We start from the raw sequence: 26,852 nt of genomic DNA on the forward strand, positions 1-26,852 counted from the left end.
TTAATTACTACTCCATTTTAGATTTGAGATAATAATGTAAACTTTTTACCATTTCAACTACTTCAACCTCGGCTTGAATCCTGAGATGATAGAGGAACGTTTTCAAATCCTTTTTCATTTGTATGGAATTGTCTTCCATTTGAGCAACCGTAAATATTCTCATTTTGCAATTCTTCCAGGTTCTGTGTTGTTTCAACAAGAAAGGTAACAGCATAAGCAATCCTCCGTCATGTACTATCCACCAAACGTCAATATTTCCTATAACCTTGTCTGTACTGTCAGGAAAGAAATTAATGCCTTTAGGTACAAGTAATGCCATTCTTGCGGCTGTTATATTTCGCACTGTTTCCAAAAATACTTGCCAAGTCCTGTCATCTTCCGACTGTCTCCAGCCATAAGGCCAACCGAGTATCACGGTATTAGGCTTTAATCCGCCTAATCCTGCGGTTTGAACACTAAAAATAAAAAGTAAATGATATAGTGGCGATGTGGTTAATGATTATTTAAACCTTACAGATCCGACAATCCTTCTGTAATATCTCTAGCTACTAAAATTTCAGCAAAGCCTTTAACTTTTTCTTCCTCCATAGTTTTGCTAAGGCTTTGCTTAGCAGCCATAGCTTCGCCATAACATCTTGTAAAATCGCCACCTATTACTGAGGCGCAGATTGTTAATCCTTTACCAGCTTTGAGCTGAGCAGCAAAAGAAAATAATTTCTTATATTTTGGCAAAAAGTCTGAAGTCAATTTTACTAAAATTAAAATTTGCGGTCTCCAATTTTTTGTATGTGGAGGTCCCTCTTCCAAACGTAGTAAAGAAAACCTAGCTGCCGATAAAGCCAATCCTCTGATACCATCTCCCCATTCCTTCTCTGCCCTGAAATATAATATAAATTTGTATATGTTTATATATATATATATATATATATATATATATATATATATAAATATATATATATATATATATATATATATATATATATATTATTTAATATCGAGCTTACCCTCTATATTCTATGTACTTGTAGATAACTCCAGCCATTCCCATTGCTAGCAAAGCTAGGTACCAAGATGTCATAAACATAACAGCGATGCACAAGGAGAGACCAATGAAAGATAAGGACCAGTGGTAATACTTGAATCTTGGTCTCCAGTTTGGAGTTCTCAATAACGTTTGAAGGGCGCAAGCAAGGTTAACAAATCCATAACACATTAAAAAGAACATTGATAGTAATGGAGCTAAGATGTCTACGTTTCCTAATAAAATACCTCCTTGGCATATAAGCAAAGTGAGAAGTAATGCTCTAGTTGGTTCGCCTTTACTCGAAGAAACGGCAAAAGGTGCTAAAAATGGGACAATACCATCTTTGGCGATAGCTTGCAGAAGACGTGGAGCCCCAGTCAAAGACTGTAGACCAGCGCCCAGTGTAGAGAGGACAGAACCAATCAATATTACCCATTGATTAGGCCACGCTATGTTCGCTACTACCAATTTACCACCAATTGATGCACCAAATCTGCAAATAATAAAAGTCTCGTTGAAATGACATAATATGATTGTTATTAATTTTTGAATTTAATCATTAATACTTACTTATCTCGTAGTAAAAGATTGTCAACCGTTCCGGCAAATAGAAGAACGCATGACAAGTAGACTGTGGAAGTTGTGAGAATTGCACCAATGGTTCCAATAGGAATTGATTTCTGAGCATCTGCGAGATCACCAGATCTATTTGAACCAGCCATGATACCAGTTACAGACGGGAAAAAGATACCAATGAGAATAGTAAAAGTAGTGGTAATATCAGCATATATTTGATTATAGTGATCGCTACCAACAACTTCCAAATCAGCTGGTAGTTTACCTTTCGAAATGAATTGTCCTTGTTCCAAAAATCCGTCGTAAATGTTTTCTAAACAATAATCGAATTTATAATAGGCGTATATCAAAGTTAATACATAATACATACCGAAAAAAGCGGTTGATGACAATCCTCTTATGCCTTTTATGATGGAAGTATTATGCTGGTCATAATAGGAATCACAGTTATAGTTTGTTTCATCACCCGTACAGAATATTTTGTGTAGAACACCAGAAACATTTTTGTTACAATCAGTGAAAGGATCATCCACTGTTAGTAATCTATTACCCAAGCAACACATACTAAAAAGGAAATAAATCTAATTTGATTATGTCGCTCAAGTATAATGTGATGTAATTATAATATGATGAGAAAAAAGTTACTAACTCATTCAACGCCCCTCGTAAAAACATTTTATTTAACTGAATAATAATATGCGTCAACACATATGAATTATACACTAGTAGGTACGTTTAATCTCAGTTGAAAGTAAATTGTTTGGTATGAGAACAATTTACAATATCAAAAAGTAATTAAAGACAATTATTTGGTTCCTCTTTAACATAGAGTGTACATCCTAGATAGTGTGGAGAGGTCAAACGGAATAAATTATTTCTGTTATTGTACATAAAATTATAAAAATTATCGAAATACTACAAATTGACATTCTTCAAAGAAAAACTCCTTAACATCGAATGATATTTATTGCAATAATTAACAAGGAAAAAAATCATAATGTGCAATTGGTTAAAATAACTTGTTAACTAAAACAAACGTCTTAGCCAATTCAAAAATACTGGAATGGTTAAAAACTAAACTAACTAAAGGAATATGTTTTTTATATTCGAGTTATTGAAGATTTTTACGAAAGTTGTAATAATGTACTTAATCGAAGACATAAAAAAAATTGAATCGACTCATAATTTTTATCATATATAAATAAATTGTTTATGTGGATATAATTTTACACTTTAATTACTCATTTTACTGTATAGGGTATTATATTTGCCAATTTAATACTCAAACGTTTTTTCATATTTGAAAAATGTATTCGTATATCATGAGAGTAATATCCTTAGGTTAGGTATGAAAAGGTGATGAATGACGAAGGTTTCAAATTTAATCGATGGCCAGTAGCGTATAAGTTTGCACATATTATATGAATTATTAACCGATCACAATACACTTTGGATATTCTATATTTATTCAGAATCATACGCATTATATATTAAATAGCTTAGTTAATATTCATTTTTGATAATCTTTAAATTATTCTTAATATAATGAGTATATAGTGGTTTTTTAACGAAAAAACAAAATTCCATTTCCTCATTAGCTCAATTATTAAACGAAGTTAATTATAAGGAATTTATCGAGATTTATATTTGAAAGGTTTCACAATAAATGCTAATCTTATTCACATTATATATATATATATATATATATATATATATATATATAAATTGTCCTAAAAATTATATAGGAATAACTACACAATATTTAGAGAACAGAATAAATGGTCACAAATAAACCAAAAATGCATTGACTGCTCTACATGAATTTGATTTAAAAAAAAACGAAAATCTTAGCTCAAGACGCGAACTATCAATAAATGATACACATAAAACAAGATAAATGTTCTGTAAATGATAGACAAGATATAAAAAACCTTAGCTAAATTTACTATAATTTGAACAATTAGTTTATTCAATCTACCTAGTATAATATCGTTTTATTGAAATTGCGAGGTAAAAACACTGATTCTAATACTATCTCTAATATGTTTTTATCTATTCTACAAATTTTTTAATCATCATATATTAATTATTGTTTTGAAAATGCTCCCAAGGAAGGATCTATATATATATATATATATATATATATATATATATATATATATATTATATATATATATATATATATATATATATATATTATATATATATATATATATATTATTAAAATCTTCTTTGTTTTTGAAGACAGGTAAAAATTTGACGTTGCGACTGCAAAAGCAATAACAACTACAACAACCTACTTCAATTATGAAGACGAAATATATAAACAAATTGTTATATCATAATTAGTAATGGAAGATCTCGAAGAAACTGTCTCAAGCAAACTTAATATAAATATACTACTATTTTTCCGTTGTGTAGATGATTACAGATTAGATGATGATAACTGCCATATCAAATAATCAAATTGAAAACATAAATAAAAAATTTAAATCTTATCATAAAAAACTTCAATTCCTATTCGAAATCCAACAAAATTAATTTTCTTGGTGTCACATCTTCAAATATATTGAATAAATAATTTTAAATCGGAAGAGACCTAAAATCCAGACGATTTATAAAAGGTCTAGCAAATTAAAGAAATTTAAATATACATATAAAACTTACTGTAATTTGTCGTTTCCGTTGACATTGACAAATATTCCAATGTAAACTGCCAAAATAGATAAAAGTACACATGCAAGAGCCACTGTTGCGAATTTGTTAACAAATTTTACTCCAAGGTAAACTATGAACCCCATCAATATTAAAACAGCTGTACCGTAAATTCGGAAGTTATTGAATTTAACCTGGTCATCCGTTATACTGCCAAACAATGTCAACTTATCGGTGATGTACAACTAAAAAAAAATGACTAAATATATAACCCAAAAATGTTTTTGAAAATGATCACTAACCAGTACAATCTCGACAGCTCCAACGATATACATAGCGCCGGCTAAGGTAGTGCCAGTGTAAAAAAGCATACCGACGGCTCCACCAAACTCGGGTCCAATCGATCTGGATATCATGAAGTAACTACCTCCTCCAGGTACCACACCATTCGTGGCGATAGCAGACATCGAGATGGCAGTCAACATAGTAACACAGCAACAACATAAAACTATTAGGAAACCTAGTAAGGCACCTGCTGTACCAACAACCCACGTCAAGCGAATAAATAATATTACACCAAAAATATTCTGAATACAGGGTAAATAAACACCTATAAGGGTACCCATACGTGCACCACCTCCTGCAGGTCTCGCATCGGGATCGTTTGAAGCTGGTGGTATAGTATTAGAATAATTGGCCAAGGAACTGATGAGAGTTGATACTCGAGGTCTGTCCTCCATTTCCTCGGAGTATAAATATAAATTGGTCTCGTACCCCGATACTTTCTCGGAGGTAAACTGTTGTTCTTCTGTGCCATCTCCTGTAACAAATAATATTGATTTAATTATGAAATTTCTTAAGTCTTTTTTGTTTGTTTCCTCGTTATTCAACTCCAAAAAAAATCTAAAAATATTTATATTTAAAGAAATTTCTTTCTATTCGGGGAGTAATGATTAGCATTCCTCGTAAACCTATCTACTTGTTAATTCCAATCGGTTACGTTAGAGTTTTTGGTTTAATGATTAGAAAATTAAACTTGATTGGCGATTTTATAAAGGAGTTGTCATTTTGGTGCTTCCTTTTCCTATCCTTATTGTTACTTTCAACTTCAATTGAGTTAATCGTACTCACGTATTGCATAGTGCTATTTAGAACAAAATATACCGAATGGAACAAAAGTTTGGATACCGTATCCAAACTTTTTTTTCCATTCTGAGAGTAATTTCCTTAACATTTTACTTTCACTCCGAATGGTTTCAATCTGAAACTTACTCCACATGAAATAATGTACGTATAGTAGAGATTTCAGTTAATACATAATCTGGAGATCAAATTTTAATATCTCCTAAGCTTAATATGAGTTAGTTAAGTGCTTAATTCAAAAAATATTGGCCAATAATTATGATTTATAATACTTGACGTCAAGGTAAATCAACATTAATTAATTTTCAATAAATGTTGCACGTGTAGAAACAGTTACAGATATCTAATTATTCATTGAGCAACTATGTAAATATTAAATCCATTTTTTAGCATATAAATTATATCTGCAAGCCATTATAACGCGTAAACTCGAAAAACCCTGGTTAATGAAATTATCTTCCGGTTTTCTGATTTCATCATTATTCGGCTCAACCGTCCTTTTCTTGTTATAAAATTTCTCCAGCGTAATCTGTACGTGAACGTGATTCTAAATTAGATGCCAGGAATTTATTTCCGTAACTTTTCAAAATATTGAGATCCTTTCGAAATAAACTTTTTAAAAAAACAAGGAATCTTCTTAAGAAAAAAACCATTAATAAACTTTCTAAGTAGAACTTGTTCTAGAAGTTGTCAAATTTTAACTGTCCATAAATTAATTTCATAAAATGGAGCAAGAGAGAACATTAAAATTAAGTAAAATAATTTAGAGTAGTACAATAATCACCGAGTGTTATTTTCGGTTTGGGTTTGTATTAGAGAACAAAATCGAAGTTGTTTTTGAAAGGTTCTATTGCGATCGAACATATTCAAAATATGCAGCTGTGAAATTATTCGAAAATGTCTGAATGCCTATGAAAAGTTAACATCATAATAATGTCTTGTCTTATTTTTCAAGTTAAAGACGTTGGAGAATTTTTCAATCGGATTTCTACGACATAAAATCCGAATTTATACAAAACAATTCATTTGGAATGGGTCATTTAACCAGTATGTAACTGACTTACTTATTTTTGTACTTTTTTTTATTCAATTACCTACTAAATTTTAAATCAATATGTACTCGTATAATAGTATATAAAGAGTATCCTGCGTCCAGAGAACCTCTTGTTTTCCTCGCCATTGATATTTATGATTTTCTTTATCTTTTTGACGAGATATTTTTTTTGCAAGTTGAAAAATTTCAGAGGAGACTAAAGGGACAGTCCAAATCTATGTTTTTAGCTGCGCTCGATTGACATTTGGGTTGAAGCGGATTATACTGAAACAAATTGAGCTGTAATGGTTTGATTGCAAGAAGGAATTGAAGAATCCTGGATAACCAGCATAAGTTGTGATAGACAATTTTGTTAAAATACTAACTGACTCGGTAAACGTTGTTTTGCTATATAAATTATTTCTAGGGAATTTCTAGTGTAGAAAAAAAAAATAACTAACTTATTGTAAGTGTGTAAGGATGTGGTATAATGTGTGATAGTCATTGCAAATGCCAATCTAATCGGAAACTGAATACGTTTAAATTGAATTGGCACATTTGTAGGTTAAATAGGGATTAAAGGTATTAATATATTTTCACCTCGGAACTTGCCATTTAAAATGCTGGCTTCGATAACGTTTTTCATTAATTTTTGAATGACTAATCGCGTACCGTTGCACAGCTGTGGCGGGTTCAAATTACGAAGCAAAATAATCGAGGATCCAACATTAAATTAGGCGGTGGCATGCCTGGCAAATCCAGTGAGCTCAAAAACTCTATTGGAAAATTTAAAGCTTCGCTGGCATCGCAAACTATTGTATCTTCAGATTCAAATTGTCAACGTCCACATTTTTTGTAGCTAAAATTTCTCTTTCTGCATTTATATACTGTGTGTGTACATCGGGAAATATTTGTTTAATGTACAGAAATCGGTCGGTAATTTTACGCATCCAGTTTCATCTATAGTAACTTTTCCATCGCCGATATCTAAGAGTTGTTTTGAGAATGTTCCAGCGGATGAATCTTGAAGCATTTGAACGTACATACTTACTTTCAGCTGTAATTTCAGCTGTACTGTACTGTACTTACATCAGCGTTGAACGTGGAATAACGTCTGAAATCACCTGAAAGGACTAACAAAGTGCCGCCAAATAGTTTGTCGTTTTTAATATCTTCCAATGTCCTGTTCACTGTGGCCATGGATAATTGTTTTTTTATGTTAGGGATGGACAACCCTTATCACTTAAGGGTATGCAAAATAGATAGTAGCCTATTCGAGGACTACTGAATATGCATATAAAATTTGATAGAAATCGGTCAGGCCGTTTCGGAGGAGTTAGGAGTTAAGAGTTAGCCTAGACCAGTTCCAAGCATAATCAAATATTACGTGTCAGTGTAAAGTTTGACGTCACAAAAGTGAACTAGAGTTACGCAATTAAGAAAAAAGATGTCTACCGATATTGTGAAAATCGAAAAATTATATTTAAAACTGTATTTAAAAAGGTTAAGAGGTAAGCAGATTTACGTAAGATATGCTTGATACCCTTGGTGATCAATGTCCTCCGTGAAAAATAGGACTGCAAGCTTCAAAAGAGTTAAATTTTCCAATGAAGATGATGACCGATCGGGAAGGCCAGTTTCTGTGTCAGTCCCCGAAAATATTGATGCAGTTCACGACATGATTTTATCAGACCGTCGAATTGGGCTAAAACGGATATCTGATGCACTGAATATTTCATACAAACGCGTTCGTCATATAGTTCACGTCAATTAGAACATGACAAAAATTGCTGCAAAATGGATCCCCAAATGTTTGAATACTGAACAAAAGCGTGCAAGGGTAGAAGAATCGCGTTCGGTCTGTGCTCGATTTGAAAACAATGTAGACTTCTTAAACCGAATTGTTACTGTGGATGAGATTTGGGTACATTTCTACGATCCAGAATCAAAGCAACAATCGATGGAATGGCGACACTCTGGTTCTCCAAGACCTAAGAAGTTTCCTATCTAAAAATCTGCTAGAAAAGTTCTTGCTTCAGTTTTTTGGGATTGCCAATCATGATTGATTTTTTGGATAAGGGTAGAACAATAATTGGAGATTACTATTCGAAATTACTGACCACTCTACGGGAAAAAATTAAAGAGAAAAGACGCGGAAAGTTATCCAAAGGTGTTTTGTTTTTGCAAGACAACGCCCCTACATATAAATCTCATGTTACCATGCAAAAAATTCGTGATTTAGGTTTTGAATTACTAGAACACCCCCTTATTCACCAGAATTGGCTCCGTGCGACAATCATCTCTTTCTTCAAATGAAAAAAAGGTTTAAAAGGTCGTAAATGGGATCGACATTTGGGTTGAAGCGGACTATACTGAAATAAATTGAGCTGTAATAGTTTATTGCATGAAGGAATTGAAGAATCCTGGATAACCATAAGTTGTTATAGACAATTTTTTAAAATATTAAAATATATTTTTTAGAAAAGATCATGCATTTTCACTTTTTCGCCAATTTTCACACAATTATTTTTATTTAATCCTAATATAGCTTTCAATACTAATAAAACAGGAATTAGTTTTAGTTTGGTTTGCACAAATTTAAAGAATAATAGGTAATTTTCAGTTGAAATTCTAATGCAATTAATAACTATGTTGTGTATACAGAAATGGTGATGAAGTTTGAGGATATGTCTCTTTTCATCTCTCACATATAAATTTCTTGTATAATTTGACCAATAAAAGAGCGTGATTAACGATATAAACATGATTTGAACGACCGGGTCTCTATTTATAAATATATCTCATTATCTGCATTATTAAAATGAAACTATGTTAAATTGCCTACAAATCCTGTTAGCTTTTGTTTAAGTCTCAATTTCGATAAGTTTATTTTATTTGCTCTTACTACACCTATCTAAATACTAAAAGTTTTTTATTATTTAAATTATTTGCACAAAGGTTCAGTATTGACTACCTGATTGTGTATTGAAAAATCAAAGGAGCTGATCTTTCATCTTATAAGAGCCTCATCAAGATGTTCTTGTAGTTTGTTCTCTATTGAGCTTTCAAGCAAATTTTACACGAAAATCCCACTTCTACTAAATATGCCATACCAGCAAATATCGTTTGTAATCTTATTCATTACATTCATCAAATTATATACGTTTTAAATGAAAAATATTCGACTGAAAAGAATAATTCAACATTTTAAATGATACTTCAAAAAAAATAAAATACATCTTAATTCTTATTCTGTACGAATGAAAATTTTTGGCTCCAATAATTAAACTTTATTAATTAAATTAAATATAAAACTTATATATACATTTTCAATAAATGGTGAGATTATGATAGAAACTGGAATTAATCTATTAATGATTTCTTTTTAGTTATAATATCAATCATGTATATTTTAAAATATATTTAAACTTATCTTTAATAGCTTAGTCTATTCGCCAGACAGGAACTTTTCAATACATCGCAATTTGAAAGTTATCTGAACAACTTTGAAAGCTTTTGGTTTTTTCTTCTTTAAGTATTTTTCATCAAACTAAGCTTTCTGCGCGTTTCTTTTGACGATCAATGTTCACTTTAAACGTGAAAGTATATAACTGCTTAGACAGAAACTTTAGTACAGATTTTCAACAATTTTTTCTAATTATTTTCTACTTACAGCTCAGCATTAAGGTTTAAGTTCCTCAACTTTTTTATACAAGGTTATTAACGATTATGTTAGCTATTATATTACTATCTAATAAAATTACAGCTCAGTGGAATACAGAATATGAATAATTAGCTTTAAAAGAAAGCCTTTAAGGAAACTATATGATAGATTATGGTCAGATTCCACGAGAATATTGATGATGTGCCTAATTGGATACCATTTACAATTCGTTTAAATGGGTGGTAGATTCTCGATACTACCTTGACAATATGAATAATTTTTATTTTATGGATTTCGTAACATTTTTATGCAAATAAAAAGAAAAACTCTCGAAATTAACTTTATTTGCATATACTTGTGAATATTAGAATATTATATAAAATATAAAATTGATTTTAATGTAACATTAGGTTATTTTATAACCTAAATTTGAATTAAGCATTTAACAAACTTGTATCTTGCTTTAATTAAAAATTACATAAATATATCGAAACTATGAAGATGTCCATCCATATATATTCGTATCGAGATGACAAAAAAAATTCGTGTAATTATGAAAAAGAATAGAAACTTGCGTTTAATGGAGAATCAAGTATTAGAAATATGTCGAAGCTCTCCGATATAAAAAATTTCACCTGAATTGGCTCAAGTGGTCTCTACATTAAATATTAATACAAGCAGTCAGTTCGAGAGAATTGATGGTTTGTTTGTTTCGAAGATGCCCTGTGCTGAAGCAATTTCTTTACGATATGAAACATATCTGAATTTCATAAGTTTCGACCAGTTTCACGAAATGCTCGATAGAACTACTAACGAAATGGAATATATTAGAAATAAAGACGGTTCTGTAAGTTATGTTTTTTGGAATGTTGTATTCAACATCAAAATGTTATATGAATCATGAAAAATTAATTTCACATAGATCAAAAATCTATTAAACTTTTTATTACTGAGGCAGTGAAAATAAAAATGCATTTTATTGAGATATAAGTCATAAATTGAACATTATGTTTACATTTTAGCTTAGGTACTTACATAAACTGGTCATAGGTTGATTGTTTAAAAGGAATAAACTGTTAATCCATATTAAACATCGGCTCTGAGAGAAAAACAAAATAATATGATCAAAGTACACAAGATAAACGTTTCTCATCCTCGAGAAAGTAGACATTAAGGAGATTTAGAACATTTAAAAAGCTCAGTGAATACAACTATTAAAGATCATGTAGTTTTTGTTGTGAAAAGTTGGATAATTTCGTTCCGTATTTCTTATTTATATCGTGAACTTATTTTATTCAAATGAAACAAATTAGGTTTTAAAGGAATTTATTAAGTGAGTCAATTATTATCATATATACAAAAAACCAATTCAACATGCAAAATCAATAACATAACGGTTAACGGTTACTTCTAACTATTAAGGAATCCACAATACGGTCCACAATAGTCAGTCTAAGTTATAATATTTGTTTCCTCTCTATTGTTTAAATTTTTTAAAATTTGTTTTGTTTCCCAAACCATTTTAGGAAAGAGACCCCTTTTCTTAACTGAACTGATATCTCAGACCCCTGTAATTACTTTACAATTAATTAAAAAATTCTATCTTTATTTTTTTTCTATTGATACAAAATACTTACTAATTTAGAAACTTTGCGGTTGGTTAAGTGAGTGAACTTAACATTCTTTAGTCATCAAAATTTATGAAAATAAATACACACATCTCCAAAAGTCTTGGCCCCCTTTGGTAATTTTTTTAATAAAGTTTATTTTAATTTGAGGATTTTTTGTTTGCAAATACTTGTTTATCTCATCATACAAATAAAAACAATTACAAAGCAAAAACTTGTATTCGTGCAAAATTAAGCAGAATTTTGTAAAATAAACCCGAAAAAAAAAACAAAATAAAATATTTTTTTTAGAAAAAAAATGTTAATACTGATAATAACATAACTTAATAACTTGTGTTTCCCCCTCTTCTTGTAATTAATTCTCCAACGCGTCTTGGCATGCCACGAATTAGCTCATCAATAACATTATTGGGCATATTGCTCCACTCTTCTTGAGCAGCTGCAGTTAGGTCCTGGAGAGTTAAAGGGGGGTTTTCTCTATTGGATATTGCTGCCAAGATAATCCCATACATGTTCGATGGGATTCATGTCTGGCGAGTTTGCTGGCCAGTTTAATTTTTGGATATTTCCCTCTTGTAGCATATTCTGTACCCTTGGTACGCGATGTGGTCTGGCATTATCATCTTGAAAAATGAGAAATTTGCGCCAGATTCGTTGCGCAAAGGTTGCACGATTGCTTGGATAATGTTTTGAGCGTATATGGCACCGGTCATTGTTCGCTCAATAAGAATAAGGGGAGTGCGGCGACCATACATTATACCCCCCCAAAACATAACTGATCCACCTTGATAAAAGACAACGCCTCTTGCGAAAATTAGTCGCTCTCGCCTACCTGGGCCTCTCCGAATTCTTTCCCGGCGACTATCACTCTGTAGGCCAAATCGTGACTCGTCAGAAAATAAGACGTTGCGCCATTGGGGTAAAAGCTAATTCCGATGCTTTTCCGCCCATTGGCGACGTTCAGCTCTATGTCGAGGTAGAAGTCTAGGTACCCTTAAAGGTCTTTTTGCCCTGAGATTTAAAGAATGTAACTTCCTTCTTATGGTACTTCTCGAAATTACTCTTGGGTAGGTATGCAAAAAATGACTTTGAAGGGCTGTTACCGTTATTCTTCGGTTTCTTCAAGGTAAATTAGCCATATACTGATCTTCCCTCCCTGAAGTCATTCTAGGTCAACCAGACACCGGCCTTCGTGCAACGCCACCAGTTTCTTGAAAAAGGGCCACTACCCGCCTTATCGAAGTTAGCGGCATATTGAAACGCTTAGAAATCTCTTGATTTGAGAAACCCTCTTGGTGTATGGCCACAATTCTTGCTCGATCAAATTGAGAAATCGGATTTCCTGGCATCTTAGACACACTACAATTCAAAACTGACTTCTTTCACAAAATTCTGAATATTTTCATACGGAAACAAGTTTTTGCTTCCTAATTGCTTTTATTTGTATGATAAGATAAGAGATATTTATAAACAATAAATGCTGAAATTAAAATAAACATGCGACAAATAAACAAGGGGAGCCAAGACTTTTGGAGGTGTGTGTACAATAGAACTCAGTAAATATCAAGTGTAATTAATAATTATTAATACAAGTTACGTAAGAATACTTGAGTAGGAATTATTTTTTGGAAAAACATTATCTTACAGGAATTTTTCACGCTTTTTAACTAGTCAAGTTATTCATCTTTTACGAACGTGTGCACGCTATCGATTGTTAAGTTTTTTTAAAAGTACAAGAATGATACTTCCTACTATATATATATATATATATATATATTAGTGATTCTCATAACAAGTCGGGTACCCCTAGAACAAGTTATACAGTATCTAAAAAAATTTAAATAAGAACTCGGTTTAGTTAATACGGGCCGATTTTTAGACGTCGTCGACCCCCAAAAACTCCTTGAAAACCGATATGGATCACTTTGGGAACCCCTGTCTTAAATAGTTTTTGAGTTACAGCCATTTAAAAGAGTAGCCGCTCGGCAGTTCGGAGTCTGCCGTCTCTTCCAACCTTTGTAAGACGATTCCGGTTTCTATTGTGATCCTCCAGGTTTACAGAAATATATGAGTATAATTATTTCGGTATATTTTTCATTTACTACCACGTCACGTATTTTCGGAGCCAGATAAGTATGATTTTAATCCATTTATAACATTGAAAACGACCATTTTATTTTTAAACGCGTTTTTATTGTAACATTATTTTTCGAATTTGCTATTACTCGGAGACAAATGATGCGATCGCTATCAAATGATTTTTGCATCTTCTCTATATAGTTCTCCATACGATGACCCTCCAGTTTTTCGATCTTAGCAAAAATCGAATTTCGGCAGGCTAAAAACGACCAAAATTTTGGGTAAAATTTAACTAATATGTTTTAGTTTAACGAGAATTTTTTTTGTTAGGTTTTATCAACGGAGTAGGATGCAATGACTCCCGCAGTGAAGGACCTTTTTTTTGGCGCCGTCGGAGATCGCATGTCATTTTAAAAATATTTAATATTTTATTTCAAAAATTTTACTGTGTATTTTCAAAACATATATAAATATATCTAAATTTTAAAACGATTGATTCACTAGTTTTTTTTAATGCCTAAAAATTTCCTTATTTTAGGCTGTCACACTAGGTGTGCACCTCATTATTGCATAAGATATTTGTCACGAGTAAAATTATTTGTTATTAGTAATATTTTGTGCAGTGTCATTTCATTCTAAATGTTTTTATGTAAAAATATATTAATAGATTTTTGTGTCAATCTGGGTTCATTTGTTTTCTTAAAATAATTATTTTTTCTTCAATGTTTTAAAAAATATTTTAGTTATTTTCCGAAATTTCTCTCTAAGTTTTGATACATATTTTTGGAATTAACTCACCTGCCTATGCAAAGTATCAGGAATAAGAGTGAATACGTATTACCTTGAATAAACGCTGAAATATACAGATACTCAAGAACGATGTATTTTGTAAGTAAGTCCTCAACGAAAATAAAGTTGAGGCATGAATAACAACATGATTACGCTTTATAATAGTTATTTGCTGAATAACTTGATATCAAAATAATTATGACATCACCTTATTTTTCTTTATTCACATGGATACGTAAATACTTCCACAATAAAAAATTTTATCTAAGAACCTTTGTTCTTTAATATAGCTTTTCCTGTAACAGGAATATGCAGACATCCTGGTTACCGGTTGAATTTAATTATAATTTAAGTCATGACATTATTGTGGTAGATGCTATTTTTATAAATAAAAAGAATGAATTTCAAACCATGGCTGAAACTTTAAAAATGTTTTATTAATGCATTTAAAAAAGTACGAAATTTATTTGTTTTAAATTAATTGGCAATAATAGTATTCAGGGTCTTGCATAATGTAAACACTTCGTGCTTTTAACAGTACGCTATTATAGTAGCCCATAGTAGATTAGATAGCACATATGAAATATTACACCCTACTATTCCATCCTATTCCTACAATTTTCCCCAACTCCGAATTGTTAGTTTACCATATACACAGGCTTGTCGCTAATGTGTCTAATTACAGCAATAATATCACATCACAGCAATAAATCAGCCTGGCTCTTGAGTAAGGAAATGAATTGATGTCTGGCAAATGAATTTTGTACTTATGTATATATAAATAGAACTAAATTGAAATTTGATCCAAATTAAAACGGTATGGAATTTTTTTTTCGTTCGTAAAAATGAAGATTTACCCATAGAGTTAATAGAGAAAATGGCGTATAAAAGGAATTGGACTATTGGAAGAGAAAGAAAAAACATCGGTTTACCACTTCCCACCTTTCTCTACTCGATATTGAAATTAAAACTTTTTATTCCCCTCTTCTACCTGAATAAGTTTGTGTGACTGAGAAAAACACATTTCTTTGACAAAAATTGATTTTATTCATCAATATTATCTCCTTCAAAAAAATTTGTTTGTTAAAGCATTTGTCTTTTGCCTTAGTTTCAGCCGTTGCTTTTTCTTTTTTTTTTAAATCAACGAATAGCCATTAGTCACTGAGGGCCAGATTTGAACTATATGATGAGGATCAATTTAACCATAGTTGCCATTGACTTGTGAATCGTTAAAATGTCTTGGTAAAACATTGGTTTTTTATTTAACATATAAGGCCGTTTATCCTTGATTTTTGAAATATAATATTTCAATAACTATATGTAGTATTTGCTATTGATTGTCTCTCCCTTTTGGAGATAGTCTTCTTCTTGTTGTTTCCTGTAGTTTCCAACTTGTCATTCTTGAGATGTTGATGTCCATGAATCCATCCATCTTTTTGGAGGTATTCCTAAAGGTCGTCGTGTTCCTGGTTTACCGTCTCGTTGGATCTTTGCTAATCTTTCTTTGGTCATCCTGTCCAAGCTCTTCTACGTTTACGTTCCCATCTGACTATGTCACATTCGTGTCTTACGTCTGCGTTTCTCATTCTGTCTCTTAGTGTGTACCCGTATATTTTCATTTCTGTTGTTCGAAATATGTTTTTAGTTCTTTTGTTGTCCGTTCTTGTTTCCCTTGTTTCTTGTTGCCCTTTTGTTCATACTGGTATTATTCCAGATAATGTCCCGGAGTGTGCCTGATATTCGGTTGGCTTTGTTTGCTTGTCCTGCTTGGAAATAGTTGATGAATAATAGTCCATGCGCATCCCAAAATACTGTAGTCATAACCTTCCCAGCTAACTTTGTGCCATTGGAGGTTTCGGACGTGGTTTACCGGCTGCAGTCCATTCAAATAATGATCGTTTTCATTCTAGAGTGGCCAAACACTGCTCTGAATCATTAACACGTTGTTGGTTTTGATTGACTGTGAGTAAACGCGGCACCAAGCTTTCTCGTGGTTAAGTTTTTATACATAATTGTAAACACGCTGCCTTCTGATATCTTTAAGGTGTCAGCTATCTGACGCAACTTCAATTTACGATTAGATATAACCAATTTGTTGACTTTCTGGAATAACCACCTCAATTGGACAATCAGAACGTTCACCATAATCGATGTCTGTACGACCACGTCAAGTTCTAGCAAACCAATAACAAATGGTACTTTTCGAAGGAGCAGAGTCCGGATAACAGTTTTCAAGACAGTGTTGGGATTATCCAGTATTTTTTTTTCATTTAGATGCACTGTGTGTGTTAGTCACACGACTTGTTGTATCCCTCATTCCGAAAGTTCGACGTTATGACGATAAACTCAGAAATGAGTAGAGAGAGGTATATCGCAGTTCTTTTTCTCACTATCAACAGTTAGGATCCACTGGAACAAGCTTCCATATCTCGGTTTATCCACGATATCCGTATATTCTTATATAATATATAGAAAATATATGAAAGAGCCAATTTTTTTAATATTTCTGTTTTTTTTTTAGCTATCTTTCTCTCGTACTAATGGTTCATTCGGAATCGGTGACATTCCAGTCAATCAATACCACCTAATAGGGTCAAAAATAGATTAACTGAAATGCATCACCGACTTCATTTAATTCCCATCGTATTATTTCTAGGTGAATTATTATGACTTCCAAATTGCATCATATAATCCCATTTGCTTTTTACCTGATAACGAAAATAATAACAGTAAATCGTACGTGTACTTAAATAACCTCACCTCAAGAAAGGATTTGTCAAGAATATTTAATGATGAATTGAAAAAAGTATATGTGAAAAAGAAAAATGTTAAATATCGATCAAGTTATCCTGGGCCATAAAATACTGAACCTCCTCAACAAAACTTGCCTTGTGAACAAAGAGAAATGGTTAGTAAGAAACTGTGAAGTATTCTATCCACTATATGTAATGTTTAAATTCACATAGCGTTAAGTATTGTGGAAAAAACTTTGAGAAAAACTAGCAATGTTGATTCCTTAAAATTAAAGTACTTAATTTGATGTTGGTGTTTATTTTAAGGTCTCCGAACAAGTGAGAAAATAAAAATTAAAATAAAAATGGTGATTTTGTCTGGTTTTGTAGTGTTTGAATTACTACAAAACCCATCCACTTTTAATAAGGAAGTTTAATTAAATGTATTTTTCAAGCTTATAGACAGTCTGGGTTTTACTTGTGATAAAAACCATTTATGTAATTACTATCTAATCGCTTCAAACGAATCGATTATGTTTTGTAACAAATGTTAAAATATATTCCAGTTTAAATATTAAATTTCCTACAAATTTGTTTTTTTTAGATCGGATGGAAAATTTGGAATAACAGATTGTAAATTTGTTTATAAAACGTATAAATAGCTCAACTGAAAAGGTTGAAATGATCTCTGGAAGTAAAATGGTGTTTATATGTTTCAATATGTTCAAAATATACTTACATTATATATTGATAAATAAAACGAATAAGATATCTATTTTGAGAACACTATTGAAAATATTATGATTATTCTTTATAAAAACCGTGAATAAGTGAATAAATTAGAATGGAACGCATATCACTTTTCTAATATATTATGTCGTGTTTATTAATCTGGATTTTCCATAGCACGGTACTTTAATGTCACCCTATCCATCAACATTTAATACGTAAAAATACGTTCACAAACTACTGGTCATCCCTCATTTAAAAATCGAAGAGAAAACTCATCTATATCCCTTAGTTCAGCTACAAGCAACAGCATTTCATAGCTACTACAAAGTGAACTCTCCGTGTATCATTCTTCTATTGTAACATCTCCTCAAAAAACACGGTTACCCTTTCTGAAAATCCACGACCTCTTCCGGAAACAACTTACTTATCCGAAAGTTGTAATTCCATACTAAATTGTAGTGTGTTAATTTTCACCTATTATTAAAATGTTTTGTTAAATAAAGACAAAAGTAATAAAATGGGAAATACCGTCCAGTTCGGCTCAATTTCGATGTCGGCCATAGGTGTAGGTCTTGAAATATTGTGTAGGGATTACTTAGGTAGTAGATTATACCGTTTAACCTTCTATTAGTGCCTCTGCCTAATTCCAACCCTATTTCAGATTCGGCTTAACCATGCGCCGTAAGGGCAATGGTGCCTTACCCAAAATTTTTAGACCTTTATAAGTATATTTGTTTAGTTTAACGCATCAGTAAGATTAGTAATAAAATGGCGACATTAACACTTATTTTTTTTAACGTACACGATTGCATAAAATAGGATTTTACTGTACAAGAAACTGTCGATCGATGTTCCCGAATGAGTGGAGTTGGGATGTCTATCGTTTTTAAATTATTGCGGGGGAGAAAGATAGCAGGCCAAGTGGAACCTCCCAAGAAAAGTCCAGGCAGACCAGTAAAAGTCCTTGATAATGACCCAAAAATATAATTTTATTTTTAAAAAGAAATACCCACCCTAGATAAGATTTAACCGTAAAGCACTTTTACTGGAAAGCGATGAATTTGTTTGCTGGCGACGAAAATACTTAAGAAGTATAAAGCAGTACAGAACGGAACAGAAGAAAATCTTTTATCTTGATGAGACGTGGATTAATGAAGGTTATACAGTACCAAAAATGTGGTAGGACAAAAATATAACCAGTTCTAGCAAAGTTTTCATGGAAGGCCTGTCAACGGGTATTAAGGTGCCTTCAGGTAAAGGGAAAAGATTAATAATCGTCCATATTGGAAGCGAAGAGGGATTTTTAAAAGAAGGTTTGTTAACCTTTCTGTAGTACCACGAGGACATGGATTCGGATGTTTTTGAAGACTATTTTGGTGAAATAATGAAATATCTTCCGGCTGATTCAGTAGTACTTATGGATAACGCAAGTTATCATTCTCGACGCATAGAGATAGCAGAAAAACACAGTGTAGATGTGCTGCGCAAAACCGCCATACCATTGCGAGCTAAATCCTATAGAACTTATATGGGCGCAAGTGAAAGAATTTGTAGCAAGACACAACACGACATTCAAAATGAAAGACGTTAAGCTACTGTTTGATCAAGCCATTAAGGGGTTGACACCAGAGAACTGGCGAAAAGCAGTCCAGCATGTCATTGAAGAAGAGGAGAAAATGTGGGATCTTGACTACTTGATCGATCGGACCGTCGACCCGTTAATTATAACGTCAAGAGGAGATGACAGTTCCTCAGATGACGAAGAATATTATGATTTGTTATAATTTAATTTCTGCATAATGTATTTTTTGTATAATGATCAATAAAAAATAAGTGTACCCATTACTATGTACATAATGCCTAATTTTTATTCTGTTAAAATAAAATTCTTTCCTTTTTACGAGTATCCTACCGGCACGTCTTATCATTTGTTGTGAAGAATGTTTCTTAATAGATTTATGTATCCATAAAATTGTAAATTTAAAATAGAATTTAGAAATGCGTTCTCTAGCATTGTATACGCATATCCTTAAAATCAACAATCAATTATACATTATATTGATATACGTATAATTATCAACGTAGAAAAATGATCCAAATTTTTCTCAAGTTTTGAGTGGCCCATAAATCATTCTGAGAATACGTTTTTAAATGAAAACTATTCATGAGGGCAGATTATAATGTAAATAGTTTTCGCAAACAATCCATTAAGAGATCGTAACCATCCACTAAATTAAGTAGTTTTATGATAATCACTTCCGCATATTTCAGATTGAATACTCTTTTCTCATTACTTAAATAATAATCTATGTTAAGCAATCTACAGAGTCTTTTATATTTCTCAGGGTATGACACAATTTATGAATGAATTAGTACATGATTATATACAGTAAATACTTCCCCGTTTAATCAATAGAAAGTGATATTAATAAGATATTCGAGTCATTGGTTATTAAAAACGTTATTTACAACGAGACCCGTCTCATTTCAGTTGGCCCAATTGAAAAAAATTACTAATTATTGCTTTTTCAGCAAATTGTTTCGTTTTGACCACTTTGACCATGTTCTATAAACATTTTAGATACTTTTACAGGAATTACAAGTCTTAACATATGTTATAATTACAAAGCAAAAAAAAAACAAAACCAAATGTAATCAGAAAAGCTTAAATATTAAACATACTTTTAAAAGTTACTATTCCCTTTATTTTTAATAACAGCCGTAATTCTTTGAGGCATGGTGTTTATTAAATTCTGACAGTATTCGGGAGTACAATCATCCCAAATTTCTTGTAGTCTTTCCTTTAATGCCATGACAGTTCTAGCTGGATTTGCATGCAACTGCTTTTTCATTTCATTGTGCCAAAGTGCTTCTATTGGTGATAAATCTGGACTACTTGAAAACCACTCTAAAAGTGGAATATTGTTGTCCGAGAACCATTTTAAGGCCATTTTTGACTTATGTCATGCTGCTCTATCTTGTCGAAAAATAGAGGCTTTCCCAGCGGTTAAAATCACTTCTCTTGCTGGCAATAATAATTCCTCTAAAATATCCAGGTATTTTTCAGTATTGACAATCCGTTTATGAAATGCAGTTTTCCCACTAATCTTGAAGATATCGAGCCCCACACCATCACAGATGCCGCCGTAAATTTTACTTTCCGATTCAAACATTCTGGATGGAGAGCTTCATTTTTTTGTCGAATAACTCTACTTCGATCGTCACCCACGCAAACTTCAAAACGAGACTCATCACTCCAATGTATACAGCTCTACTGTTCAAAATTACAATTTTTATGCTCTTTGGCCCATTTAAGTCTATTTTTCTTTTGTATTTGAGTCAATAATGGCTTCTCCTTGGCCTATGTAAAGAAAATTTGACATGTTTACAACTTTCGCAATTTATGAGTTCTTTTTCCCATTTTTGAATAAGTTTATTATGATTAAACGAATTTTTTCATTAATAACTTTTCCTCTACCCATTTTAAAAATTATACCCACCTTATTACTCAAAAATCTATGTGTCACTTAAAAAAAACATTTTGTGAAAATATCACTTACTCAGCCTCTACTTTATTATTTGCGTATTTTAGACCAAATGAAACTTTGAACACAGTTAATTGCACTTGTTAAATTTTTATTTATTGCATTTATTTTAATAATATTTAATTAAACAAGTTTAAAACAAGCACAAAGTATTTCAATCTAATTTTAATATCAAGTTGAAAGAATATACGAGTAGGTTATATACGTTTCAATCCTTGAGGATTTCAAGGCTAAGAGGTATTAGATAGAGACATTTTGAAACTGATGCAGATAAAAAATAAGGGTAATTATCTAGATTGGGTTACACCCCTCCGATTTCGTTAAAATTTTAGTATTTGTTTTAGTTTATTCGTGTTTGACCATTAAAAAGATAAAATTCTATGAATTTTTGTGTATTGCTGTTTATTATATATTATATTCTTAGTTAAAATTTGTGGTTAGGTTAGATTAGGTTAGACATGCGAAGCTAAACTATGATGTATAAATTATTTTCCTTTTTCTGGTACTTCAAAGTTGAAAAACTATGTGAAAGGATGATTTCCGTGCCCTACATATATCAAATTTTTCAGCGTAATTTTCTTTATAACATACTAAAATTTTAACGAAATCGGAGGGGTATAACCTAAACTAGATAATTACCAAAATAAGTAAGCGAGATAAATAATGATAATGTATAAACTAAAAACACAAAAATAGATGTTTTTCCAATATTTATAATATTTGTCAAATAAATAATATAGCTGAATCAAATAAAAATGATGTACGAATCACTAAACCCAGGTAATCATATAAAAAGAAGAAAATTCTAAATATATCGCAGTTTCTCATTCGATCAAAGAGAAAATGATCTTAAACATTAAAAGATCGTGCGAAAGACGATGTAGATAAAAAACAAATACATTTGCTTCTTCTATTACTTCATCCTATCTTCTTCAATCTCATCTTTTATCTGGTATTTATGTATATTAAAAAAAACTGGTTACCCTAAAGTAGAATTAAATTTATGATGACTTTTTCACATAACCTTTGCTCTATGTCAAGCTATAGAACCTAATATGGTATTCTATTGATAACCTAAAAAATGGAAAGGTCTAATTATTACATGATATAAAATTCAATAACTTATTAGATGTATCAGTCAAAAAAGTAAACCAGAGTTACGCAATAAATTAAAAGAAAAAAGATATCCAATTGGACTATCGAGCAATTATCAAGTACTTAACTGTATTTAAAAGGGTTAAGAGGTAAGCAGATTTACGAAGATATGCTTAATACCCTTGGTGATCAATGTCCTCCGTGAAAAATTGGATTGCAAGCTTCAAAAGAGGTAAATTTTCAAATGAAGATTTTGACCGATCGGGAAGGCCAGTTTCTGTGTCAGTCTCCGAAAATATCGATGCAGTTCATGACATGATTTTATCAGATCGTCGAATTGGGCTAAAACGGATCTGATCTGGAACACTGAATATTTCATACGAACGCGTTCATCATATAGTTCACGTCAATTTGGACATAAGAAAAATTGCTGCAAAATGGCTCCCCAAATGTTTGAATGTTGACCAAAACTGTGCAAGGGTAGAATCGTCGCGTTCGATCTGTGCTCGATTTGAAAACGATGTAGACTTCTTAAATCGACTTGTTTCAATGGATTAGACTTGGATACATTTCTACGATCCAGCAACAAAGCAACAATCTATGTAATGGTGACACTCTGGTTCTCCAAGACCTAAGAAGTTTCGTATCCAAAAATCTGCTGGAAAAGTTCTTGCTCCAGTTTTTTGGGATTACCATGAAGTAATCATGATTGATTTTTTGGATAAGGGTAGAACAATAACTGGAGATTACTATTCGACATTACTATGGGAAAAAATTAATGATAAAAGACGCGGAAAGTTATCCACATGTGTTTTATTTTTGCAGGATCACTTGCATTCATATAAATATCATGTTACCATGCAAAAAAACGTGGTTTAAAGTTTAAATTACTAGAACACCCCCTTTATTCACCAGATATGGCTCCGTCCGACAATCATCTCTTTCCTCAACTGAAAAAAAGTTTAAAAGGTCGTGAATTTTCCTCCTCCAACGAGGAGGTAATAAAAGCTGTGAAGGTATGTTTGCAGAGAGTAATCTAAGAATTTTTCAATATATCCTCGTATATCCAATTATATCTAATCATATTTTATATTACGCTAACACGACTGTGGTGGTTAAAGCAATTGAAATAATTGAATTAGGTTCATATCAAACAGCTTCCGTAAAAATACCATTGTTATCCATTGAAAGATGAGTGTCAAATTAAACATAATTTAAAGTTTCTTTTTTTAAAATATTCATTGTTTCATTCTGTATAAATATTGTGACGATGTAGACCTAGGACATCCTGATCTCAACTCATTTTTATTTATTTTGCAGTAATTCTTAATACTTTTTATTTACCTCGTAGTCTCATCATCGGTAATATGTATAATATATACTGTTGATATGTATTAATGTTACATGCTTACTTTGATGGAACTTTGACGATTTCATGTTTTCAATAAATTATTGTTGCCAAAGAAAAGAACAAAAAAATGATGATAGTGATATGATGAGTTATGCGATGAATTGGTACGATTTATCGAATAATAAATTGAGCGGAACCGCAAGGAATATTAAAGATAATTTCATTATAAATCTGCAAAATGTTTAATTGATGACCGAATAAAAGTTCTCGAAGCCGCACAGTAAGTATTCGAGAGGTTTACCATCAAAGGGACGAAATCGATAGGATAGCTGAGTAAAATGTAGGTTAGCAAAAGCATTGTGCCTATGCCAGGGCGGTGGCGGGCGAATCAATACGGTGGCGGTGCCGTTATCTGCTGTGTCTCACTCGCCAGTCGCCGCCGTTCGCTGGTGTCGATGTTGAGATGTACTTGTCGTTTCCTCGGTGCTCAATTACCACATGCCATGCTTTCGCGTCGACTAAAAGCGATTGTGATGCGGCGCGGATGTGTTCGTGTGAGCACAAGCGCCAAATCACATTGGCGGGAAAATTTAATTCAACTTAATGAGTAAGTACCTGTTTTTGTCGGAGAACAGTGCCCATCAGCGATTGGTTTCTCGGGAGACGAAGGAGGTTTAGAATCCTCGCCTACTGTTGGAGCCGACATATTTCTTTATTATTCCAGGTTCCAGCGAGTAATCATTCGATTATTATTTAATGGTGATGACGACACGGGATACGGGACACGGCCGCCTCTTTGGACCGAATTACACAAACAACCGTTTATATCTACCGCCGCTGAGTTACTGAGATCGGAGGATCGTCGAGATCCCGAGCGCAGCATCCGCCACCGACAACCCTAGATTCGCGCCCGCCCCCTTTACACCAACCCTTCACTTCCCTCTTCCCTACCGTCGCCGGATCTGATGCCGCTGTATGATGCTTGGCTTGGACCCTATATTCAGGACCGTTCCTAAACTTTCTTTTCTTTATTTGCTTTGCGCTAGTTTATTGTTTCGAGGGATTAGCTAGCAATGATAACGTGCAAGAACTTATCTGCAAGTTTTTAAAAATTCATTAATAGAAAGAATATCGAATTTACCAATTGCAATAATAAGTCAATTAACTGATTTAACATTGCAAGTACTACTTTTAAACAATTTTATATTAGTTGGATATAAAAAGTTCAAATGAAAATTAGTCTAAATATCATTTTCCCAATTATAATTAATTTCGAATACATGAGCTCAAAGGCATTTGATAATTCTGACGTTTTGATGAACTCTCGGTGTACAGTGAACAGTAAGTGAATGTTTAATTTCGAATTTATGTGATTGTTGGTGTTGCAATGTGCCAGATACTTGTTCAAATTTAGAATATGCAAATATGGTTTTTATTTATGGTTTCTGTAATGGAAATGATACAGCTGCTGCTGAAGAATATCGTCAACGTTTTTCACACCAAAGATATCCCGATAAAAACGTATTTATTAGAGTTATTAACAAATTATGCAAGACTGGTAAGCTTCCCAGTGCTAACTTATCATCTGAACGTGCTACTCGAAGATAGAGGTTTGGTAGAAGTAAAAAATATTCTGCATCTAGTAGAAGAAGATGAAGACGAAAATCCCCACGCAACAGTCGAAAACAATTTTCAACTTCGGTTTTCTGTAAACGTGTGGTGTGGTATGGTTGACAGTTATTTAATTGGCCCTCATTTTGTAGAATTGTCTCACAGGAGACAGCTACCTAACATTTTTACAAAATGAATTACAAGGCCTACTAGAGGATGTTCCTGTAAATATTAGAATGCAGATGTACTATCAGCACGATGGAGCTCCTGCACATGTCGCTCGTCAGGTCAAGCAACATTTGGACGAACGTTTTCCAGGGCGTCGGATTGGTCGTGGAGGTCCCATTAATTGGCCTACAAGATCTCCAGACCTCACACCACTAGATTTGACTAGAATTAGACGAATTGAGAATACCGCAGCCCATATTAAAGAAGAAAGAAATGAATCGATTGGAAGTCAATGGCGGTATTTTTGAACATTTATTGAAAGAACGATTAAGAAAATTTTTATGCGATTAAAAAATGTTTCAAAAAATTTACTCGAGTAATTCTTTAAATCATCATGATTAAATGGATTGTGGAATAGTTATTTGTGTGCCAATAACTGAAAGTGGACATTGTTGGAGGAGTCTGAAAATTGCGAGACGAGCGAAGCGAGGCGAGCAACAGACGAGCTCGAACAAAGTAGTATTTCAGCCGCGGCGTACACAAAATTTTTTAGACGACCAAAAATGTTTCAATTATACTGAGGAAAGACATTAAATAATAGAGAATTATAAACATTTTATTTATTGAACAATATAATATACTTAATGATATTTGCAATGTCAATATTAATTAAGTAATGTTGATTATACATCCATGACAATTATTAATATTTATTGAATTGGATGCATATGGAATATGTATATTTCTACTAGATGTTGATGGAATCTCTGTAGATGTGTTTGTGATTTCGATATAATTTGTAGATGTGTCTAAAGTCATCGAAGTTAAACTGTCAACTGTCAACATTGAAGTTTTCTACTCCAGAGCGTTCCTAAAGTATTTTGCAGTGCGGAATTGTCACTTCCACTATATGGAACACTCAAAACGCAATGTAAATGAATGCAGAACGAACAAACTTACAGATGGCGTCGTTTAAAATGTATGTTGTTGCTCACTATAGTGATCTATTAATGATACGAAATTTAAC

At 32.2% G+C, this 26,852-nt stretch overlaps 1 protein-coding gene across 3 annotated transcripts in view; it reads right to left on the minus strand.

Moving 5' to 3' along the window:
- Positions 1-26,852, minus strand: part of LOC130893563 (solute carrier family 12 member 6) — a 72,031-nt gene that overhangs the window by 13,058 nt on the left and 32,121 nt on the right. For 2 of the 3 annotated variants that reach the window (XM_057799806.1, XM_057799807.1), the window contains exons 2-8: positions 4,558-5,075; positions 4,268-4,500; positions 1,971-2,164; positions 1,595-1,913; positions 1,005-1,517; positions 515-877; positions 50-455 (exon numbers count right to left, since the gene is read on the minus strand). In XM_057799806.1, the coding sequence (XP_057655789.1) occupies positions 50-455; positions 515-877; positions 1,005-1,517; positions 1,595-1,913; positions 1,971-2,164; positions 4,268-4,500; positions 4,558-5,075 (2,546 nt within the window). Of the gene's footprint in view, positions 1-49; positions 456-514; positions 878-1,004; positions 1,518-1,594; positions 1,914-1,970; positions 2,165-4,267; positions 4,501-4,557; positions 5,076-24,661; positions 24,900-26,852 lie in introns of those variants that run through there. The other variant, XM_057799808.1, reaches the window with a different exon arrangement.

Source organism: Diorhabda carinulata, chromosome 1, assembly GCF_026250575.1.
Source record: "Diorhabda carinulata isolate Delta chromosome 1, icDioCari1.1, whole genome shotgun sequence".
In the NCBI taxonomy this organism is placed as follows: Eukaryota; Metazoa; Arthropoda; class Insecta; order Coleoptera; family Chrysomelidae; genus Diorhabda; species Diorhabda carinulata.